Raw genomic sequence first — 19,664 nt, 5'->3', positions numbered from 1 at the left:
TGCCAGTATCTTAGTGGAGAACACTTACCTGTGTCCAGCCTGCACCCCTCACCCTGGTCGTGTGGGAATGGTTGTAGCAGACACAGAGTTACCCAGCCAAGGCCAAGCTGGAGCTTTGCTGGAAGGACACAGCCAGGCCTGACAGCGACAAGGAGCAGGGATGGATCCAAAGAGCAGAGGAAGCAGAAACCGATGTCATGAGGGCAAAGCAGCAGTACGGACACAGGGCTGACAGGCACCCAGCGCTCCCTGGGCTTTACAGACAGCGCCACACGGATGGGGTCCCAAGAGTGCTGAGCAGGGAGTTCAGGCAGCACATGGGCTCAGGCCCTGCTGCTGCTGGCCAGTGACAGAGCAGCCAGAAAAGCCAAGGTCACTCCCTGAGCAGATTCCTCCCTCTGGTCTGTACTTGCTTTTAGGCTGACCTGGGTCCTTTTGGCAAGGGCGTTTGGGTTATGCCAAAGGAAATTCATGTGTCTATTAACTGGCTTGTTGGAGTCTGCCTCAACTCAGGGGCATGGGGCACAGCATTTCTGGGGAAGTGATTTCTGGTCAAACACCTGTTAAAAAAACAGAAGCTGAGGGGTCAGGTGTTAACTAGCTTGGTTAGCAGCACCACTGTTTGTCTCCTCCTGCAGTTAAGCACCAGAACTTGGTAGGCCAGGTCACAGTATCACAGCTCCAGGCTGTGCTTTTAGTATTGAAAGTGTTGAGTTCAGGCAAGCGATGCAGTCCAGGCTTAGAGCTATCCCACTTTTTGTTAAAATACCTCAGTAATTAACAGCAAATATTGACTCTGTCATTGTCACCTTCATCACCTCTCTGGAGCAGGTGAGGGTTTTACATGAACAACAAAGTACTCGATAGAAACAAAGCTGTTTCCTCTCTGACCCCTCAGCACTGCCAGCACCCAGGTACTCTGTTAAGAGCTCTGCTGCTCGTTTCCTCCATAACCACTGCACAGCAGCTGGGTCACTCACACAGGCCATGACAGGCTCTGAGGTGACCACCCTCCCTCTCTGTGTCCCCTCTCCCAGGTACCCCCCTGGGATGGTCAGCGTGGCACCGGGAGGAATACCGGCAGCTATGGAGGGCATCATTCCCGGAGGCATCCCCGTCACCCACAACCTTCCCACCGTGGCACATCCTTCCCAAGCTCCATCTCCAAACCAGCCCACAAAACACGGGGACAACAGGGAACATCCCAACGAGCAATAGCAGATAATTTAAAACAAAAAAAAAAAGAATTAAAAAAAAAAAATCCTTCAATAAACTTGGGACCAAGAGACACTGAAAAAAGTTATACATGAACTGAGAGAAGAATTTGATACGAAGTTTGTAATGTGGATTTTGGACAGACGCATCATTGATGTTCCAGTGTTAACGAGCAGCCAAGACTGGGGAGAAGCCCTGAAGAAGTCACCTGCTTACTGAAGCGCTGAAAACTAGGCTATGATACATTAATGATCGACTTCTGTTGTTGTGTGTTAAGTTTCCTTCATCTGTGCATCAATCACATGAATAAAAATAGATTGTTTTTCTCCCCCCCCCACCCCCACCCCTCAGGTCCGTGGGAAGGACGGGGCTGCGTTCGGACCCCTGCACTGAGCTACCATAGAGGAAACCAGCGTGTGGCTTCAGCCTGTTCCTTGCTCTGCTGGCTGGTTCCCTCTTCTGTCTGTGCTGGTTTAGAAGTGGAAGAAAAAAAAAACACAACCCCTAGAAAACAGAAAAAAAAAACCCAACCCCCCCTCTAATCCTTTGCAGTGTCACAGGGCCAGTGCTGTGTAACAGGAGTTCTCCTGCCAGGTTTAAGTTCAAACCATTCCAGACGGGATCCAGGGGATGGGGAGGGCAGAGAAGGCTCCTGGCACCAGCCCCCTGCCCTCCCAGGCTAAGGAAAAAAAATAACCACCCAACTGCTGGTCTCTTCTCTACCCAATACACTGAATAAAGTAGCTGTGCATTCACCTGCGCCCTGCAATGATGCAAGAAAAAAAATCTAAAACAAACAAAAAAAACAAAAAAAAAGGAAAAAAAAAAGGAAAAAAAGCAAAACAAAAAAAAGAAGAAAGTATTAAGTTTCACACACTATTTGTACTCAAATATATTTTCTCAGTTTTAAATCTGCAGCTATTTTATCAAGTGGAAAAAAAGTCTTGAGCTGGAAAGGGTTCAAGAACAATGTTGCATTTCCTTATGTCTCAGGAAACACTTTTTATGGTAACTTGTCAGACTGTCTATGAACAAAACCCCACTTTTTTAGACATTGATAAAAGTCTTCTTTTCTTCACGTGATATTTTATACAAGAACACTTCAAAACAAAAAAAAATGTGTTATTAGATGTGACTGATTTTAACAAATCCTATTAGATTTGTATCAACTAGCTACATGTTATATTCATAGTCTTTTGTGAATCTCATCGCCTTTTGTTTTGGAAAAGAGCCTTTGTATGGGTACATCCCTGTTCCTGTGACAAGACAAGGAAGCTTAAGCTGTCCCAAACAGAAGAAAACAAAAAGCAAACCCATGGCTATCAGAAGTATGTTTTGTTTTAGTGTGTTACCGTTCCTGTATTTGTTTCTTGTAAAGGTGGAACATTTAGCGTTCGGTGCAGTTTTCAATAAAAAGTGATAAAATTTCTATAATTTCTGGAAGGGAAGAGCTGTCCCTGCCCCCTGACACTTTGCCTTCAGGACTGGGACTGCAGAGCTGGGAATGGAGCAGGAGGACAGAGTGGGTAAGTTTGGCTCAAGTCTGACTTTGGTGCCTCTGGGCTGGGCTTGTGTTGTGTGTGGAGAGCGCTGGGCTCTGCCCTCACGTCCCAGGCCCAGGCTTGGAGAGACACGGTGGGAACTCAGGTCAAGCTCACTGCACATGGGGCAGTTGCAGTTGTGCTGCTGGGGAGGCACTGGCTGAATCTGGGCTGAGGTGAGATTGTACCTTGTGTTTAAAAATCAAGTGGGACGTTACCTGCAGTCGAGGTGGCAAGAGGGGACACTGGTTTCCACTGAGCTACGGGGGCAGCTGCACCTCCAGTGTTTCTTGTTAAGGCTTCATTTCTTGTGTGTGTGTGAGTCCTAGGGCAAAGGCTGGAGGCACCTGTGAGGGGGAGCAGCATCAAAAAGCCTGTTTCTTCATTACCAGCCTGTCTTCTCAGCTGTGATGTGGCAGCAGGCAGAGCCTGGGATGGGCAGAGCTTCCCCTGGAAGGGGCTAAACCAAGCTGAAACCCAGAAGGGGCTCAGTTACAGAACCGTATCTTGTTTAGACTTAGAACTGGCTACCAGCTCTAAGCATGTTAAAAAAAGAAGTCACCATTAATAATGAGTGACTGGGCTTTGTCTGCCATGGCTGGAGCACCCCAGTGATGGTCTGGGAACAGGAGAAGCCAGGACAAGTTATTTGGGAAATACTGAAATGACAGTAAAAACTGAGAGGAAAACACAGAAATGGGGTTGCGATTTAGTGTAAAGATAACCCTGGTGTAAAGATACACTGGGCTCTGGGATGGGCACCTGGTGCTGCGCCAGATGGGTGCAAGTACCTTCCTGCCTCAGGGCATCTCAGGCACCAGACGGTCCTTGTGTACCCACCCCCAGCAGACCCCACACCAGGACAGCGTTGGCTTAGCAGGGACCCCCCAAGAACAGCAAACGCTGCAGCTTTCATCCAACACCCAACCTCGGCCAAGAACAGATGCAAACGGGCAGAGAGCTGCTACTACAAGCTCCATGAGCAGCCAGGGGATCCCAAGGGTTACAAGCCAGAGGACACGTGTCAGTAACACTGCAGTTTAGAAGGCTCAAGCTCCTGCAGCACAAACACCAGTGAAACGCAGGGAGAAGATCCACAGGAGAGGAACGGGAAGAACATCATCGCAATCGAGACAGGCTGAACCCCAGGAGCAGCACACCACGGCTCTGAGATGGATTACTGGGCAAAGCAGCAGATGATGAACAGCTCCTGCTGAAGGTCTGTGCCGTGACGGTGCTGACAGACATAGCTCCAGGGGACCAAGCAAAGCAGCTTGAAGATGACAGACAAAAAACCCTAAGAAAGGGGTTAAGGGACATCACTGAACAAAAGGAGAATAGGGGGAAAAAAAAAAAGCAGCAGTTCAGTGTCTCTAAATGCACACCAGTGGAGTAAACATCGAGTAGTACTTGCCAGAAGCCATGCAGCAGAACTTTGGAAGAATCCAGAAAGACTAAATTTTAATATATTAAAACCAAAAGAAATACAGGGAATTTGCACTGAGGAATTCATAAATAAAACCAGAAAAACCAACCAGGTGGAAGGAGGTAGCAATGAAAAGCCAAGATCTCTGCTAGGAGAGTGTGAGAGAGTAATATGAGGAAAATAACAGTGAGGAACCTGATTTTTTTTTATATATATATATATATATATATACTTGGCTAAGGGAGCAGAACTTGCCAACAAGCTGCAAAGTAAATTGTAAATTGATCTCAGTCTTGGTAAAGTTTCAAGTATGTAATTAAAGGAGAGACCCCATTAACATACACTGACCGCCGGGCTAGCGCGAAGCAGGGGGTGGGGGTGGCAGCTCTTTAATCTGCAGGTACATCAGGTTTGGATTTACTTTGCTTTTGGGGGAAAAAAAAAAAAGAAGAGACTTCACCAGTTCTGAAATGACCCGTGAAGAGTATTAACCTGAACAGACCATTTCACAGCACATCAAAACCAAACAGTAATGAGCAAGAAAGCCAAGAGCTCCCAAGTACCAGGACTGTCCTCTCATCCCAGAGCTAGGTCAGTGCTTCCTTTAAGGAACAGGGCTGCAGGAAGCAGAGGGGCAGGGGGGTGTGTGTGACAATTCCACCCGGCCTTTTGTGCACCCCAGGGCAGGCAGGAGTTTATCCTTACCCATTCCAGGGGTGCCCTGCCCACAGAGGCCAGTCCTAGGTATGCTCTGAACTTGGCTCCTGGCTATCTGGTTTCCCACCCAGAACTTCCAAAGCTGGCACACTGAGTCCTGAGCTAGGGGGACCTGGGGGAGTGCAGTGGGTTACACGACGACAGGTAAGTGATGCCAAGCACACCGTGCAGGCCAGCTCAGATCAGGGAAGTCCTCAGCCCAGCTCACTCTGCGTTCAGTTCCCCTGACAGAAGAGCTCTAAGCCCTCAGCTAGACAGGGAATAAAAGGGTTTCACTGTAAGGTGAGAGAGGGGACCAAAGAAAACGCCAGTCCAGAAAGCAAATGTGAAACAGGACCACAGGCTTGCGAAGAACCTCTTTAGTTTTGCCTGTGTGGCTCAGGTCAGTCGTAGGTACATGGCAGATCAGCATGCATTCCTTTACCTGAACATTGCACATGCACCCATCAGAGGAGGTCTAATGGCCAAAGGAAAAACAGGTGAAGACACTTCATCATAAACCTCAGTGGGATCTGTGATGGGAAAATTGCCAAGTTCATACAGTACTTCATTATTTCTATAGACTTGTGGTGTTGCCACCAAGTTTATGTAGGAGTTGTGCACATTTCAACACCATCTAAGCAGCATCTGGAAGAAAAAGCAGCAAGTTCCTCAGGGTTTTCCATAGCTCTGAACTACATAAAAATAGGTGCTATGGGGGATTCTTTCCAAATTCTAATTAGAACAGATTTCACCTACTGCAAAATTCCTTATTCAACCACCACACCATCAAAAGTGCTTTTCAAGACAACCTGAATTGCACCATAAATGTAAAAACTGGCATTAACCTTTAGTGTTTTAAGTGAGATTTTTAGATAAACTTTATCCATTACAGGTTACATGGCTAAAGTTATCAAATATAATAAAATTTCTACTGGAGAATATACTCTGAACTTACAATCTTAGGAACTTACATAAGTTTAAGTATGGCCACATCAATCAACATGCAAGAAATTCCCATGTTTACATACCAAGAAATATATAACACAGTGCTTTTAAAAAAAACAACTTTAGCATAGATTCTTCTTTTTAATTAGATCTGCTGAGTGTATTCTCACTAGATTTAATGACCAAAAAGGTGACTCTCTCTTTAGGAAGGTGTTTTTTTCATTTGCTGAAGCCGATGAAGGAATAAATGATAGAATTATATCTAGTTTGTATCACAGCAAGACAAAGTTCTGACAATAGGAAATTCTCAATCGTATCCAAGTTCTCAATTCCACACAATTTTGTTTAGTGTATGCTCACTGGAATAAAATCCTTCTATTTTTAGGTCACTTCTCTGAATAAATATTCTTACATATACTGAAAGGAATCTATTAACTATTAGAAGGGAAAAAAATGCAAGGGAAAAAAAAGACTTTTCAGGAAACAAATCATTTGACTGGATGGAAAATTCAGCTTCTCTTCCAGTTTGTTCTGTAGAGTTTAGATTTTAAATCACAAGGGGACAGCAGTAACTAAACCCTGTGTAAAACAATGGATGTATTTTTGCTTGGGACTTGCTGTGGATATTCTGTGCAAACAAAAACCTCACGATCTGACCTGGGCACTAGTGAGATTTCACGTTAAAAGGGCCTTGCAGGGAAACGTGTCAAGAGTATCTAAACGGTGATGCAGAGTAATACCAAGTTCGACTGTAAAAGAATCCTGGGGGGAAGAGATACCCATCTGACATGTGCTTTCACAAGTGCCCTTGTTTGAAAAATTTCTCTGCAATAATTAAATGCTGGTATACTTCTCCTATTACACAACCTCTTACACAACCACATGCGGTACATTTATAGACAGATTTACAATCAGAAAGAAAAAAAAAGGTGGGTTTTTTTTTCCTGTCTTGATAATAAAATTAGCAGTTTCTTGTTTTGTTTTTATACAAACTCTAGTCCTGCCCGTTTCACCCTCTCCCTGCAGCAGGTGAGGAGCGAGACTCTCTCCACGCTGGTTCAGCAAAGTCCTTGTTGCCACGTTTCCCCCAGAATCAGGTCGTTGCACAATGAGCTGCTAGAGCACAAGGCTAACTCTGGGTCAGACACTCTGTGCTGGTCGTTTTCTTTTGCATTGCATCATCCTCCTCATCTTCACTCATCGTCGTCGTCCTCGTCTTCCTCTCCATCAGAAAGGGACGTGCAGGGGCGGATCTGCCGGTAGCGATCCAGCCACTTCTCCACCATCTGGGTGACCAGCGGGTGGTTGCGCCGCCGGGAGCTCTTCTGCATGGCCACCAGAACCCCTCCCTCTGTCACGCAGCAGTCCAGCCACTCCCGAAGCAGCTTCTCCTGCTGCTCCTCATTGCCGATCTTTGGGGGGAGAGAAACGGCACTGAGAGTGGGTCTCAAAACACACCCAGCACCCTTAAGCCAGCCAGCAGCTGTACCCTGGGCTGCCCAGGCTCGGGGAGCGGTGCTGCTCCTCCTCTGGCTCCTTCCCCACAGCTGGGAGTTTCCAAAGCCAGACTGATGCACACTGCATTTTCAACCAAAATTCGGAGGCTCTGGGAACACTCCCCAGCTGTTCTTCCCTTTGAGTTTTTCAAACATGTATTTCCACTACAGCCTTCCCACATCTCAGTTATTGCTGAGCAACTACTGACTTGCAGCAGGCACACAGTATGTAAGGAGGATAAGCCCTAAAAGAGCTTCAAGGCATTGTGCAAAGCAGTTTATAGGAGTCTAGCAGTTCCTGACACAAAACTTTTCTTCTCATAAGGCATAACAAACATGGGGGCTTGCTGAAAAGATATCCCTCTCTAGATTTAAGTCTGGATTTTATCTCCTCTACCTACAGGATGCTGACTTTGTGAGCTTCAGGCTTCCCAACCCTCCCTCCCCACATACACACTTACTGAAGTAGCTCCCTGGGTTTATCAAGAGATATTTAAGACACAGTGAGATGAGTTTCATTATAACAAGGGGTAGAAGCGTGCTGGAACTACTGGCCAATATCTACATTGCATCCTTTAAAACAAAGCCTATTCCACTCTCATGTTGGTGGCAGGAGCCTTATTTCAGGGTCCTGCCAGGTGCACTTGTATCCACATGCCTGGTGCAGTTACATTGGGTTTAGAGAGCTATAGATACCAAATCTGTGGGCATGGCTCTTTCCAAACCACCTCAGCCAGGGGAAAGGGAGCAGTGTCAGACAGAAGAGTGTACACCACTCCCTATCCTTCTCTGAACTGGAAAAACATACAGGGCCACAGAGATGGCTGAGAATCACTCAGAAGTGGCTCTGACAGACCGTCAGCACCACAGGTACTTCTTACCTCTTGAGCAGAAAGGAAGTGAATGTGCAATAGTTTCCTCTCACTGTCCACCAGGGGTAGGAAGGTAACAGTAACGTCATCATCAGTGTTCAAGTTAGCACCAGCCCCCCGATTGCCATACCCATCGTTCTCCATGGCAACCAGAGCAGAGAAATGGCCCCTCGTGTAGCCCAGAGCAATAGGACTTTTCCAACAAAAACTCTGTTCCCATAACAAAGGTAAATATACACCTAGGAGAAAGGAGAGCACAGGGTGAGACTCGGAGGGACGGTGTTCAGCAAGGCAGAATTCTGACACAAACCTTGGCTTTTGGTTGAACACAGTAACAGGGGCACACAGTGAGCATCTGAACGTGCTGGTGGTTTGGTCTGCACTGGTGTCAGTCACACTGCAGTACAACTGCTTGCTACTGGGTGAACGGGAGGTTACTCAAGTATCTCTGCAGCTGCACAAGCTCAGCATAAAACCCCTTCCAGTTACAGCCAATACCACACTGCCCCTCTCCTACAATCCATAGGATAGAGTGACAAAGCCTGGGGTGAGATAAAGCAGCCTTTTAGCTTTGGTAACTCCTCCTAAAGATATAAAAAATTGTAAAGAGAAAAAAAAATCAGATTCTGCATCACAGAAATAAAAGTTTTTGTTCTTACCAGAACAAAAACTCCACCACCTGCTTCCAAAACCTGTACTTACCACACTAAATGTGTCCCAGCACCCAAGTATGTCACCCATCCCAGAGACAACAGGGCTTCCCATAAATGTAGCACTAAGACTAAACTAACACACATCAATTATGCACATCTACTCTCCAAAGCACACCTAGCCCCCCAGAAGCCAATACTGTGCTGCTCACACATCCCCACTGTCATGGGTCCCAAAAGAAACAGGGTTTTTCTCCTCACCACTTCCAGCACCAGAGTTGGTCACTTGCTTGAGGCACATACCAAGTCTCAAAGTGGAACTCAAGCTCCTTCCTTCTAGGAAGAGAAGTGTAGTTCTTGGTGTGTGCTGTGTCCTCCCTTGGGATGGTTTAGGAACAGCCAGGCCTGACCCTGAGCAGGCAGGTAGCACAGCAACCCCCCGGGGGGATGGAGGTTTTACTCACTGAAGTTTGGGGCTCAGCTTGCTTTGCTGTTGTATAAAAGGTAGTGGGGACTACCAGTAACAGTGTTTGGTCTGGTTTTTGCCACTCCTGAACTCACAATTGAGTTGCACCCACAAGTCTGTCTGTTTCTTTGAGATTCAGACTCAATGGAGTTTTTACAACACCCAGATCTAAGAACAAGTTGTTCACCACCTTCTTAGCACTCCCTTCAACCCACCCTGGTACAAGGAAGTCTCACTAACTCAAGGCTAAACACAGGAGATGCAGAACAAGGTGTAAGTGTTAACCAAAAAGTTTCAAGCCTTTTTGTTTAGGGAAAGAGCCAACTGTTTGGTCAAGATTCAAAGACTGACTGAAAGCAACACTACATGTAACAGAGGGAGTCCCTCAGCGCCTGGAAGCTCACTCATGCTTCATGCACAAGTGGAGAAACAACCTCAGACACTGTTTTCCAGTCTTTACTCACCAGCAAAACAATCGAGCACTGAGGGCTGGAAACTGAGCGATCATAGAATCCCAGACTGGTCTGGGTTGGGAGGGACCCCAAGGGTCACAGAGCTCCAACCCCCTGCCACAGGCAGGGACACCAACCTCCAGGCCTGGAGCTACACAAGGTTGCCCAGGGCCCCAGCCAACCTGGCCTTGAACACCAAACAGCATCGACACCCCTTTTCTTCAACAAGTTGGGAACAGAGAGATGTATTTTCCCCTCCTTCCATCCCAGACTCTGCCCCCTCCCCAGGATACCTACACAAGCACGTACCAACCTCAGCATCACCTCTACACTGAAATCCAGCAACCTTTGGGTGATTATTTCCACATTGTTTTACCTCAGTAACAAGTGCCCCACCAACTCCCCAAGCCAGACAGTTGTGTACACTCCCCATTCCTCCTCAGCGTTCTGGGGTGAGCTCCACAAGACAGGGACTTCAGGCATTACCTGGGAGAACACCCAGTGCTCCCAAGATTTATAAAAGTCAATCTGAAACTAACACAGCAGCATAAAAACAGCTGCCATGCACACAGGCCATAGAAAATACAGAGCACAGGCTGCCACCTATCCTGGAAGCCATCCACAGGGGATTTAGTTTCTCCAGCCTGACCTGATGATCATTTCAGTCACCTTTTTTCCTGTTTAATTTTAAAAGCTGTATCATGCCACTGAACACATGCAGCTAGACTAGGAGTACACTTGAAGCTGAGCAAACTGATCCTTCACTGTTGAAGCCTTAATATTTAAAGAAGAATTAACAACCAAGTGCCATCCAGGAAACAAGGAGGCTGTCAGTTATGGGATTCACAGCAGTTACACCAAGTAGGAACAAGGAACCCCAGGAGAAAAAATAATTCTGATCAGAGAGATGATGTGGGGGGTGACAGGGGATTCACAGGCCATCCCAAGCTGCTACAAGGTGAACCACAATGTTAAATAAGTGATTAAAAAAATCCATTTCCCCATTGCTATTGTAACCTGCAATCTAGCTACCTTTCCTTGGGGTAACCCAGGATCTGTCTGGAGGTTTGAGGGCGGGAGGGGAAGGGCTGTGTGTGTGAATGTGATCTTAAACCCAGGCAGGGTGCTACACAGTAAGCCAGAGGCCTGAGCACTCCTCAGCACTTCAGCAGAGGGACACACACTGGGCAACACTCCCACCACAGACAGGGGAGCCCTCCTGGCAGCCAGAGCAGCTCTGAGCAGGGCTGCCTGGCCTCAGCTCACTGCTGGCACTTCAACAGCACAAAGGGACCACAAAAATGTGGTCAGACAAGGCCTGGAGTAACTGCAGGTAGTGTGACAAGTGACACAGGGCTCCTGGATTCACCTGCTGGCAATGCTGCCTGTTCCCAGGCATGGACAGATGCGGCCATGGCAAGAAAAATCTCCAGTCATAAATCCATGTGTGACAAACTCCTGGAAGCGTGTGTGTGGCAAAAGGTTAGCCCAGACACCTGGTTACCTTCTGGTTCAGAGAGCAAGAACACACATCTCAGCATATTTAGGCCAGGTAACACTTGGCTACTCCAATGCCCAATCTATAACGTGGAAACACTGTGGAAGCCACTCAGCCTTGGAGTTGGAAGTGACACAAGCCTGAAGTGTCAGATCAGTATCGCAGCAGTAACTGCTCTTTGCCAGCCTGCCCTTTTATCATCTCAAATAAAAGGCAACACCACTACAAACAGCACTGAATTTTACACTCTTCAAAAAAGTATTTTACTTCCTCACGTAAGTTTTGAGCAGTGACAGGACTTCACCAGCTTCTCAGATTTTCTGAAGGCTCTGAATAGTTGTAGGAAGTTACATCCTTGACATCAACACTGCAGCCTGGAGCTCTTCTGTGTATTACGAGGTTCCCACCCTTCCAAGTCAATGTACTACTTTTAAAGAGATGTTTCAGGAAGCCTTGTGCTGAGCTATAGATAATAAATAGCTGTGTACTGGGTAAAACAACTGTATGGGAGTAGTCAGGGAGATCTATTAGAGGCCAGGAAGCTGAACCACGCAGAGAACCAGCAGCCCAACACGCAGTAGGACAGCCTGATCCAACAGTTCTTTCCACACCAGGTGTGTTTACTGCTGAGCACGTACAGATGCTCCCAATCCAAGACAGGCAAACACTGAACTGTTAACACAGAGCACAATGCCCAAACACGTATCTGGCTTGCAGAATAGGATCTGCATCTTCAGAACTCCAGCCACACAGATCCGAGCGAGACCGGACTGAGTCAGCTGAGCATCTCTGTATTTATCTTCAGGACAGCTAGGCTGTTTGCCCAGACTGAGGGGAAACAGCCAGAAAGAACCTGATCAAACTATGCAAAGTTATAGTACTGCTTGAGAAACAGGTCAGTGTTTACATCACACTCGCTCCAAAGTGTGAATTACTGAAACACAGATAAATTCTCAAACTTCCTTTTAACCCCATCGTGGAATTCACTGTGGCAGAGTGAGATTTTCATCACCAGTCCACCACTGCTGGTAACTGGAGTGCCTGATCTCAGACCTCAGACAGCAACCTTTGTTAGAACATTTCTGAACAGAACTCCTTCCCTTTCACAGCCTTGTACATATACACACACTCAAGCTGCCACCTCTTCTCATCAACTACATTAAAAAAGTAAAACCCTCAACTCCATCATTCTTCACCCTACTTTAGTTTCTCTACCCTTCTGTGTACACCCCTGCCTCCTGCTTTAATGGGGTATACAAAGAAGGGAAGAGAAATAAGTGACCCCTACTTCCCAACTGTCCCTGAGGGTCACTTCCCAAACCCCCTCCCTGCAGTGCTGGGCAGTGACAGGACACATCCCTTTGTCCTCAAGCTCATCCAGCAGATTCCACTGTCACTCTGGTGAGGAATTCTGCCAACACAAACACCGTCTGCCTGCCTTGCCCCCACCTTTATGAGCCTCCTCCAGGAAACACTAAACACAGCCTAGTTCCTAAAAGGAACACTTCCACTCATTAGTGCCACGAGCAAATGGAATTTGAAATTCTGTTTATCAAACCTCCTGTGTCTTACAGCAGCACACACCAGACACCTCTGGTAATTTCTCACAGCCAGAGTATTTCTTATCAATTATAGACTAAAGGCACGTTGTGTGGAGGTCAGTCAGAAGATGTTTTTACCATGGCTACAGGCAGCAAGCCCACCACACGATGAAAAATCACAAGTTTTGAAGGGATGGTTTGTTCTTTTTCATAGCTGAAGAAAGCTAATTCATAGAATCCAGGAATGGTTTGGGTGGGAAGGACTCTCAAAGCCCCCCAGTGCTATGGGCAGGGACACCCCCCACCAGCCCAAGGTGCCCAAAGCCCCATCCAACCCAGTCTTGAGCCCTCCCAGGGATCCAGGGGCAGCCCCAGCTTCTCTGGACAAACTCCATCCTCTTCCAGCCAGTGGTTTAACATCTCTCTCCTTTCAACTTCCTTTATGATTTCTAGCTGAACACTTTTAGAAGAAAGCTTGAAAAGCAGAAGGCTTACCTTGAAACCGGGTATATCCTAATGTTTCTCCTCGGAAACTCTTATAATATTTTACTCCATAAACTATAATTGGTCTTCTAAGAATATGTGCAAGTACAAAAATGTGTGTCTGCTCCAAACTCGCTCCAGGCTGAACCAAACAGAAGACAGACAGACATTACTTGAAAGAGAACTTACCATTTTCTACTTTGATATTTGAAAAACAGTCCCCAAACTGAGATATCAAATGCTTTTAAGAGTCATCTAGCTTTGACAGGAAAAGCAAAGGGCTGAAAGACTATTACATATCAGTTTAAAAATAAGCAAAAATGTTTTCAACTTGCACAAGAACTTAATCTGTCAGTGATAATTCCTTGTCCTGTTGCCCAGATTGAATCTAACATATTTCATTCCCAGTTAGAAATGAAACTCTACATAACCCTATAATCTTTAGTCTAAAAATAACTCACTCCTCTGGGAACAGGCTAAGGTAAATACCTTCTGATGATAGGAAAAGGGTGCATCCAAAACAAATCACAAGAAAATAACTCCTCTTTTGAAGAATGGTTTGTTGCTAAAAATATTCCTACAGTTGTGAGCTTATAGTAGTGTAAATTGTGGTTTGGCAAGAGCAGCTTGCTGAAGTTTAGGCAGTGTAAGCTCACAGATTTGTTTGTAGGTGGGTTCTAGGAGATCAGCACTACAGGAGCCAGGAGGCAAAACGTTAACCCCATGCACACCTATTACTTTATTCTACAGACTTCACTCTGACACCAAGAGTGCCACCACATGTTTTGTGCTGCACTGCTTACCAGCAAGCTCCAAAGTTACAGTTTCAAATGAACCTTTCCATTGTGGCAGAAGAGTCCACCCAGGAATACTTCCAAGATTGCTGGCTTAAGAGGAATGTTTTCCTTTACACATGAAAATTCTTATTCCTAAAGAACTCTGCATTCTTGGAAGTTATTTTCTCAGAGATTCAAACATCCCTTTTGATAGAGTAGTTTTCATACCTGGCTTGCAAGAGAGAGTATGAATGCCCAATCTTCCTGCCACTGTTCCTCTCGCAGTGAGAAATGTAAACCAAAGCTTTGGGAATACCATGATTCCCACTCTTTCCAGCGTGTATAGAACCTAAAATGTGAGGGGGAGAGAGAGAGAAGACAAAATATTTACTCAGCTACCATACACATGAAAGTAACACCCAACACTTGTAATCCCTCACCCCAAGTCTGCAAAGAAGAAAGAGAACACATGGCAGCAAAACTGGATTCTGTTTTAGTTTGGTTTTAACCTTCAGGAGACTCTACGTGGTAATCCCCCTTGAAGAAATCACTTGGGATCACAATGCCCACAGCAAACATGCTGTAATAGATGTATGTTCTTAACAGGCTCCTGGCTAGTCTGATGGTTCTTGTAATAGGTTTTTTGAAGCCTTATTTGGGATTATTTAAGCGTTGATGTCAGGGAACATAACTGAAGACATTCCATTTCACCTAAGAGGAGATGCTCATTCTTCTCACACAAGCACTACAGGTATTCCCTATTGTTAGCTGTATAACAAGCTAATTAAATACAAAGCACTTAGCATCAACTGAAATAGGTGGTGGTTAAGAGGCAGAATCTGTTTTATATCAGCTTTTGGAGCAGAGTGTGGTAATTTCACATTACAAGGAGCAGATAAAGCAACGTGGGTAAGAACAGAAGCTAGAAAGTGGGATTAATCTGATTTACACTGAAAGTTTTGAAGGCATAGGATTTCTATTTTTCTGTTGAAATTAGCATTTTTGCATGCTTTTTAGTCCTAATGCTTTCTCTTTCTTAATCAACTACACAGAAAAATGACCTACACCTTTAAAAAGCAGATGCTGGCTTTTTGGAGTTTCAAACTGAGTCCAATCACCACCACACCATCCCTCCAGGAGCAGGGCTTTAGGGAGGAGCACTAAGCCAGCTTGTAAACAATGGCCTGTACTATGAACACAGGGAAACCATTCTGAAGTTCAGCTTATTAAAGAAGCCATTGAAATGCACTCATTTAATTAACATCTGAGAAAATGGACAGTGTGTGGGGAAGAAACCTTTCCTAGGCTTTCAGTGAAGATGTATTAAAAGTAAGTCTTGGTGTGTAAAGCAGCCCTGCCCAACCAGGTTGGCTTTCCCAAGTACAGCCAAAACCTTTGTGTGGCTGGAAAGACCAATCAGTGAGACATTTTGATAGGTCTGTGTGCTCACTGATATATCTACAGGGAACCTTCTGGATCTGTCTACATTCCAGATTCTAGCCAGACATATCAACTGCTTCCATCTGTGCAAGCTGGTAAGATATTTTGCCTGTTTTCCCCCTAAAATCTCAACCTGCCAGGTCTCCTGAAAGAAGTTTAACCAGATTTTGTTGGGGAAAAAAATAATGAACAAATAATAAAAACAGCTCTCCCCCTGAAGAGCTCTACTGTGAGAGTGTTTCCTAAAGAGGTGTCTTCCCTGAGTTAGCCAGACACAGAGTTATCTGTAGGTGTTCACAGGAGGTAGCCTTGTGGACACAAGTCAAGGCTCAAGACTTTGATCTCATTTAAAACTTTCTGGTTTAACATAAGAGAGCTGAATGCATCTGTAAAAGTAAAAAGTCAGTATGAATGCCAGCCTGGGGTGTATGCCTGTTCTCCAGCAAAAGCTAACAGTGGAATACAGAAAGGGACAAATCAGAACACACTTTTGAGTTCACTAAAAAGTGTAATTGTTTCAAAGGTGACTGGGAAAGACTGTGCAGGCCAGAGCCCCTGGGAGCTTCACTGCTGAGCTCTGAGTACCAGACACTACACTGTCTCTAGTAAATCAATTCCTCTTTGTTCAGCATCTAAACAAACAAAGTGAGGCCAGATGAGGTGTGTGAATATTCTGTGCCTGACTATAAAAATAGCCAGGTTCAAGTGTCTTTCTGAAGGCTCTGAAGAAGACTTGTATCTAGTGGAATTTAAGCACACTGTTGTTCAGTGATTGCACCTAAGAGCCTATTCCTTCAGCAACTATTACTAATGCCAGTGACAACAACATCACTTCAATCTGCTACATATCCTGGCCCACAGAATTAAAATTAAACGTATCTTCCCACATAGAACCCATACAGCAATTACAAGATGATCAAATTATAACTGACCTGAACTAAAAAGGCTGGGGGATGACCTGCTGGAGAGAAACTCTGTGGAGAAGGACCTGGGGGTCCTGGTAGATGACAGGTTGGCTGTGAGCCAGCAGTGTGCCCTGGGGGCTGAGAGAGACAATGGGACCCTGGGGGGCATCAGGAGGAGTGTGGCCAGCAGGTCAAAGGGGGTGATCCTTCCCCTCTACTCTGCCCTGGTCAGGCCCCACCTGGAGTGTTGTGTCCAGTTCTGGGCTCCCTGGGATAAAAAAGACAGGGATCTCCTGGAGAGAGTCCACAGGAGGCTACAGAGATGATTAAGGGCCTGGAGCATCTCCCCTGTGAGGAAAGGCTGAGTGAGCTGGGGCTGTTCAGCCTGGAGAAGAGATGACTAAGGGGGGGATCTGATCAATGGTTATCAGTATCTCAAGTGTGGGACACAGGAAGAAATGGGCAGCCTCTTCTCAGTGTCTGTGGGGACAGGACAAGGGGCGATGGCCTCAAGTTGGAGCACAGGAAGTTCCACACCATTATGTGGAAGGACTTCTTCATGGTGAGGGAGCCCTGGGACAGGCTGCCCAGGGGGTGTGGAGTCTCCTTCTCTGGAGAGATTCCAGCCCCGTCTGGACACCGACCTGTGTGACCCGTCCTAGGGACCCTGCTTGGGCAGGGGATCAGACTCGATCTCTGGAGGTCCCTTCCAACCCCTATGATTCTGTGATTCTCACACCCTCAATCTGAGTATTTTTAAAGGAATTCTGACTCTAGTCTGATGTAGTATCACCACTAACGTGTCAGTTGATGAACAAGAGCTGAAAAGCTTAACCAGCTTTAATACACCCTAAATAACGAGTGTTATGTTAGAGGCACCAGTGAGCCAAGAGCACTTAAACACATTTGGAGAGACTGGTTTAAAGCTCAGCAGCTTGCAGCAGAGTTTTGGATACTGCCCTTGTTTTTGTTACCATAAAGAACAAAACCTGATCTATCATAAATTTCTGTCCTGGCCTCAGGGGAACTGCTTGTGACGCCAGGGACATTCCTGCGTGGCAGAGATGCACACTCCATATAAACAACCCTGAGAGCAGCGACAGACCCGTTCGGAGACGGATTCTTGGGAGAACTGTTATGGAAGCACCACTGCCTTGCATCCAGCTCTGGATGCTCATTTTGGGAGCTTTCTCCTAGCAGTGGCCAGTCATCACAGAAGGTAATGTAGGTACCCCTAAAATTAACCTTTGCTGTCGACTTCCCATAGAGCACAGAGCCTGTCCCCTTGCTCTCCCAAGTATTCCTGAAGGGAATGTTTCTGTTGTCACCGACTACAGGAACGTAAGACATCTAGTTGCCTCTGTCTTCAATTATTAGTCTTTATGGGTTATCTTTCCCTTAGTCCCAGGCAACACCACTGGGGGTCCAACTGGGAGAATTTTTCCTCTGGCAGAGGCAAGCCCCAGTGTCAGACTGAAGGAGGTTGCCAGCATAAACCAACAAAAGTTGTTTTACAGAATGATAAATTAATTCTATGGCCATAGGACAGCACTAGTTAAACGTGCTTTACTGCCTTCATTTTAGCAGACAGAATGGGAACAAAAAGAGCAATACCCAACAAAGCTGTAACTAAGCAGATGGAATGAAAATCCTGAAAGGTTTATGCAGGAATAAAAGGCTATCTTCTATTAACAATCTTCTGCAAAGCTTCCTCCAACGGCAGCAAGGCATGGAATGTGCACCATTTACACTGCAAGTCAATTCCTGGCTTAGCTGTGGTCAGTGTGCTCTTGTCAAGAACGCAGGAGAAAATATTTTCCTCTGCTTTAAATGCTCTTTGCTGAGTATCACATACCATCAGAGTTCTGAACGTCCGAGTTTCCAGCAGCCACTGTGTTTTAAACACACCAGATCTAGATCACCCCATGAATCACAGCCTGACTCAACATCCTTTTGAGGCACACAACCCACCGTGAACCGGGGAGCAGCGGCTGTGTTTCGTGTTAATGCTGGGCAGCCACCACCTCCTCTGTTCCATGGAAAGCAGTCCCCACAGCTGATGCAAAAGCCAGCTTACCAGTGGGAGCAGTCATGTAAACTGTCGTGAAGAGCCTTGCGCAGCACGGAATCCTTGTCGTAGATGCCCCAGGTGGCCTGTAGCACCGAGTCCAGCAGGCAGTCCCCTGCCGTCCGGTTCCACAGTGCGTACAACCTGCTGTCCAAGCGCGTACCCAGTTCCAGCGACCAGTTAATAATGGGGGATTCCTCTTCTAGCTCTGCAACACCACAACAGCCTCTCTTAAAAACCCAAGTCGTTTGAAGTGTCAGAGAATCTGAACGGCACCTTTAATGGGATAAGCTCAACAGCTGACCCATTTATCTGAATAAAACTCAGTTTGCCTTCATCCTACAGAAATAGGTGATCTACAATCAATGACTAAAGGCATTCCTTGGGCAAAATACTGCCAAGAACAGAAAGGGGGGGAACCCAGAACCCACCAACAAACCTCAGCCTTAAACAAAACATCATTTTCTCTGAGGATTGTTACTGAAGTGGTAAGATTGTTGAGTTTTCTTTAAAGAGCTGGTGACTAAAGACTGTAAAGCTTTGAAAATCTTTAAAATTCAAAGAACAGAATTTCTACAGACTCCATTCTCTCTCTCTTTGCCTGAAATAGCACTGTAAAGGTTAAAATTAAAATAATCTTAATTTGAAAGCATCAAATCTGTATATAAAATGACTTCAGGCAACAAAAACCCATAAACACACACACACACTCATTCTCTACTGGGATTTTTTAACAATAGAAATATTTTCTAAAGAAAAGCAAGGAGAGATACTGGCCATTCTCAGAGCAGTTACCTTTCTGAACATCTCTATCAAGTACTTCATCAAATAACTTTTCTTGAACTGTGGGTGGTAAGTCTTCAATATCTTGAAAAACAAAAAGCACATAAGTCACTGAAGCAGTTGATGCTAAGGAGAACTTACACAACAGCTTTCACCCCATCACCCCCAAGGTCTCCTCTGAAAAGCTGCTAATTATCTGCAGATCTGTCATTTGTGACCACAGGTTTCCTAGAGCACACTGAAGTAGGTATGTCTGTCATACCTTTCATGTAGAAAGGATTGTCACAGCATACATAGGCTGTGAACAGATTTCTGAGGGAAGAAGTGGAGAACCACTTTGGGGTGGTGTTGAGAGGGGAGCAGTATTTTCAACCCTGCAGGATTTAACACATCTACTATCCTAAGCAG

At 45.8% G+C, this 19,664-nt stretch overlaps 2 protein-coding genes across 4 annotated transcripts in view; one reads left to right on the top strand and one right to left on the bottom strand.

The window, feature by feature from the left end:
* LOC311192892 (C-terminal-binding protein 2) overlaps positions 1-2,674 on the top strand; it is a 138,205-nt gene extending 135,531 nt beyond the window's left edge. For both annotated transcript variants that reach the window (XM_084265561.1, XM_084265562.1), the window contains one exon: positions 1,038-2,674. In XM_084265561.1, the coding sequence (XP_084121687.1) occupies positions 1,038-1,218 (181 nt within the window). In that variant the 3' untranslated portion in view covers positions 1,219-2,674. The remainder of the gene's footprint in view (positions 1-1,037) is intronic.
* A 1,558-nt stretch (positions 2,675-4,232) lies between these two features.
* Positions 4,233-19,664, bottom strand: part of ZRANB1 (zinc finger RANBP2-type containing 1) — a 44,830-nt gene continuing 29,398 nt past the window's right edge. For both annotated transcript variants that reach the window (XM_084264935.1, XM_084264936.1), the window contains 6 exons: positions 19,269-19,340; positions 18,483-18,681; positions 14,289-14,409; positions 13,297-13,426; positions 8,204-8,433; positions 4,233-7,238 (listed from right to left, as the gene is read on the bottom strand). In XM_084264935.1, coding sequence (XP_084121061.1) covers positions 7,020-7,238; positions 8,204-8,433; positions 13,297-13,426; positions 14,289-14,409; positions 18,483-18,681; positions 19,269-19,340 — 971 coding nt within the window. In that variant the 3' untranslated portion in view covers positions 4,233-7,019. The remainder of the gene's footprint in view (positions 7,239-8,203; positions 8,434-13,296; positions 13,427-14,288; positions 14,410-18,482; positions 18,682-19,268; positions 19,341-19,664) is intronic.

Source organism: Gallinula chloropus (assembly GCF_964237585.1).
Source record: "Gallinula chloropus genome assembly, chromosome: 5".
In the NCBI taxonomy this organism is placed as follows: Eukaryota; Metazoa; Chordata; class Aves; order Gruiformes; family Rallidae; genus Gallinula; species Gallinula chloropus.
The sequence above is the reverse complement of the archived record's forward strand: the minus strand, read 5'-3'. Positions and strand labels throughout refer to the sequence as shown.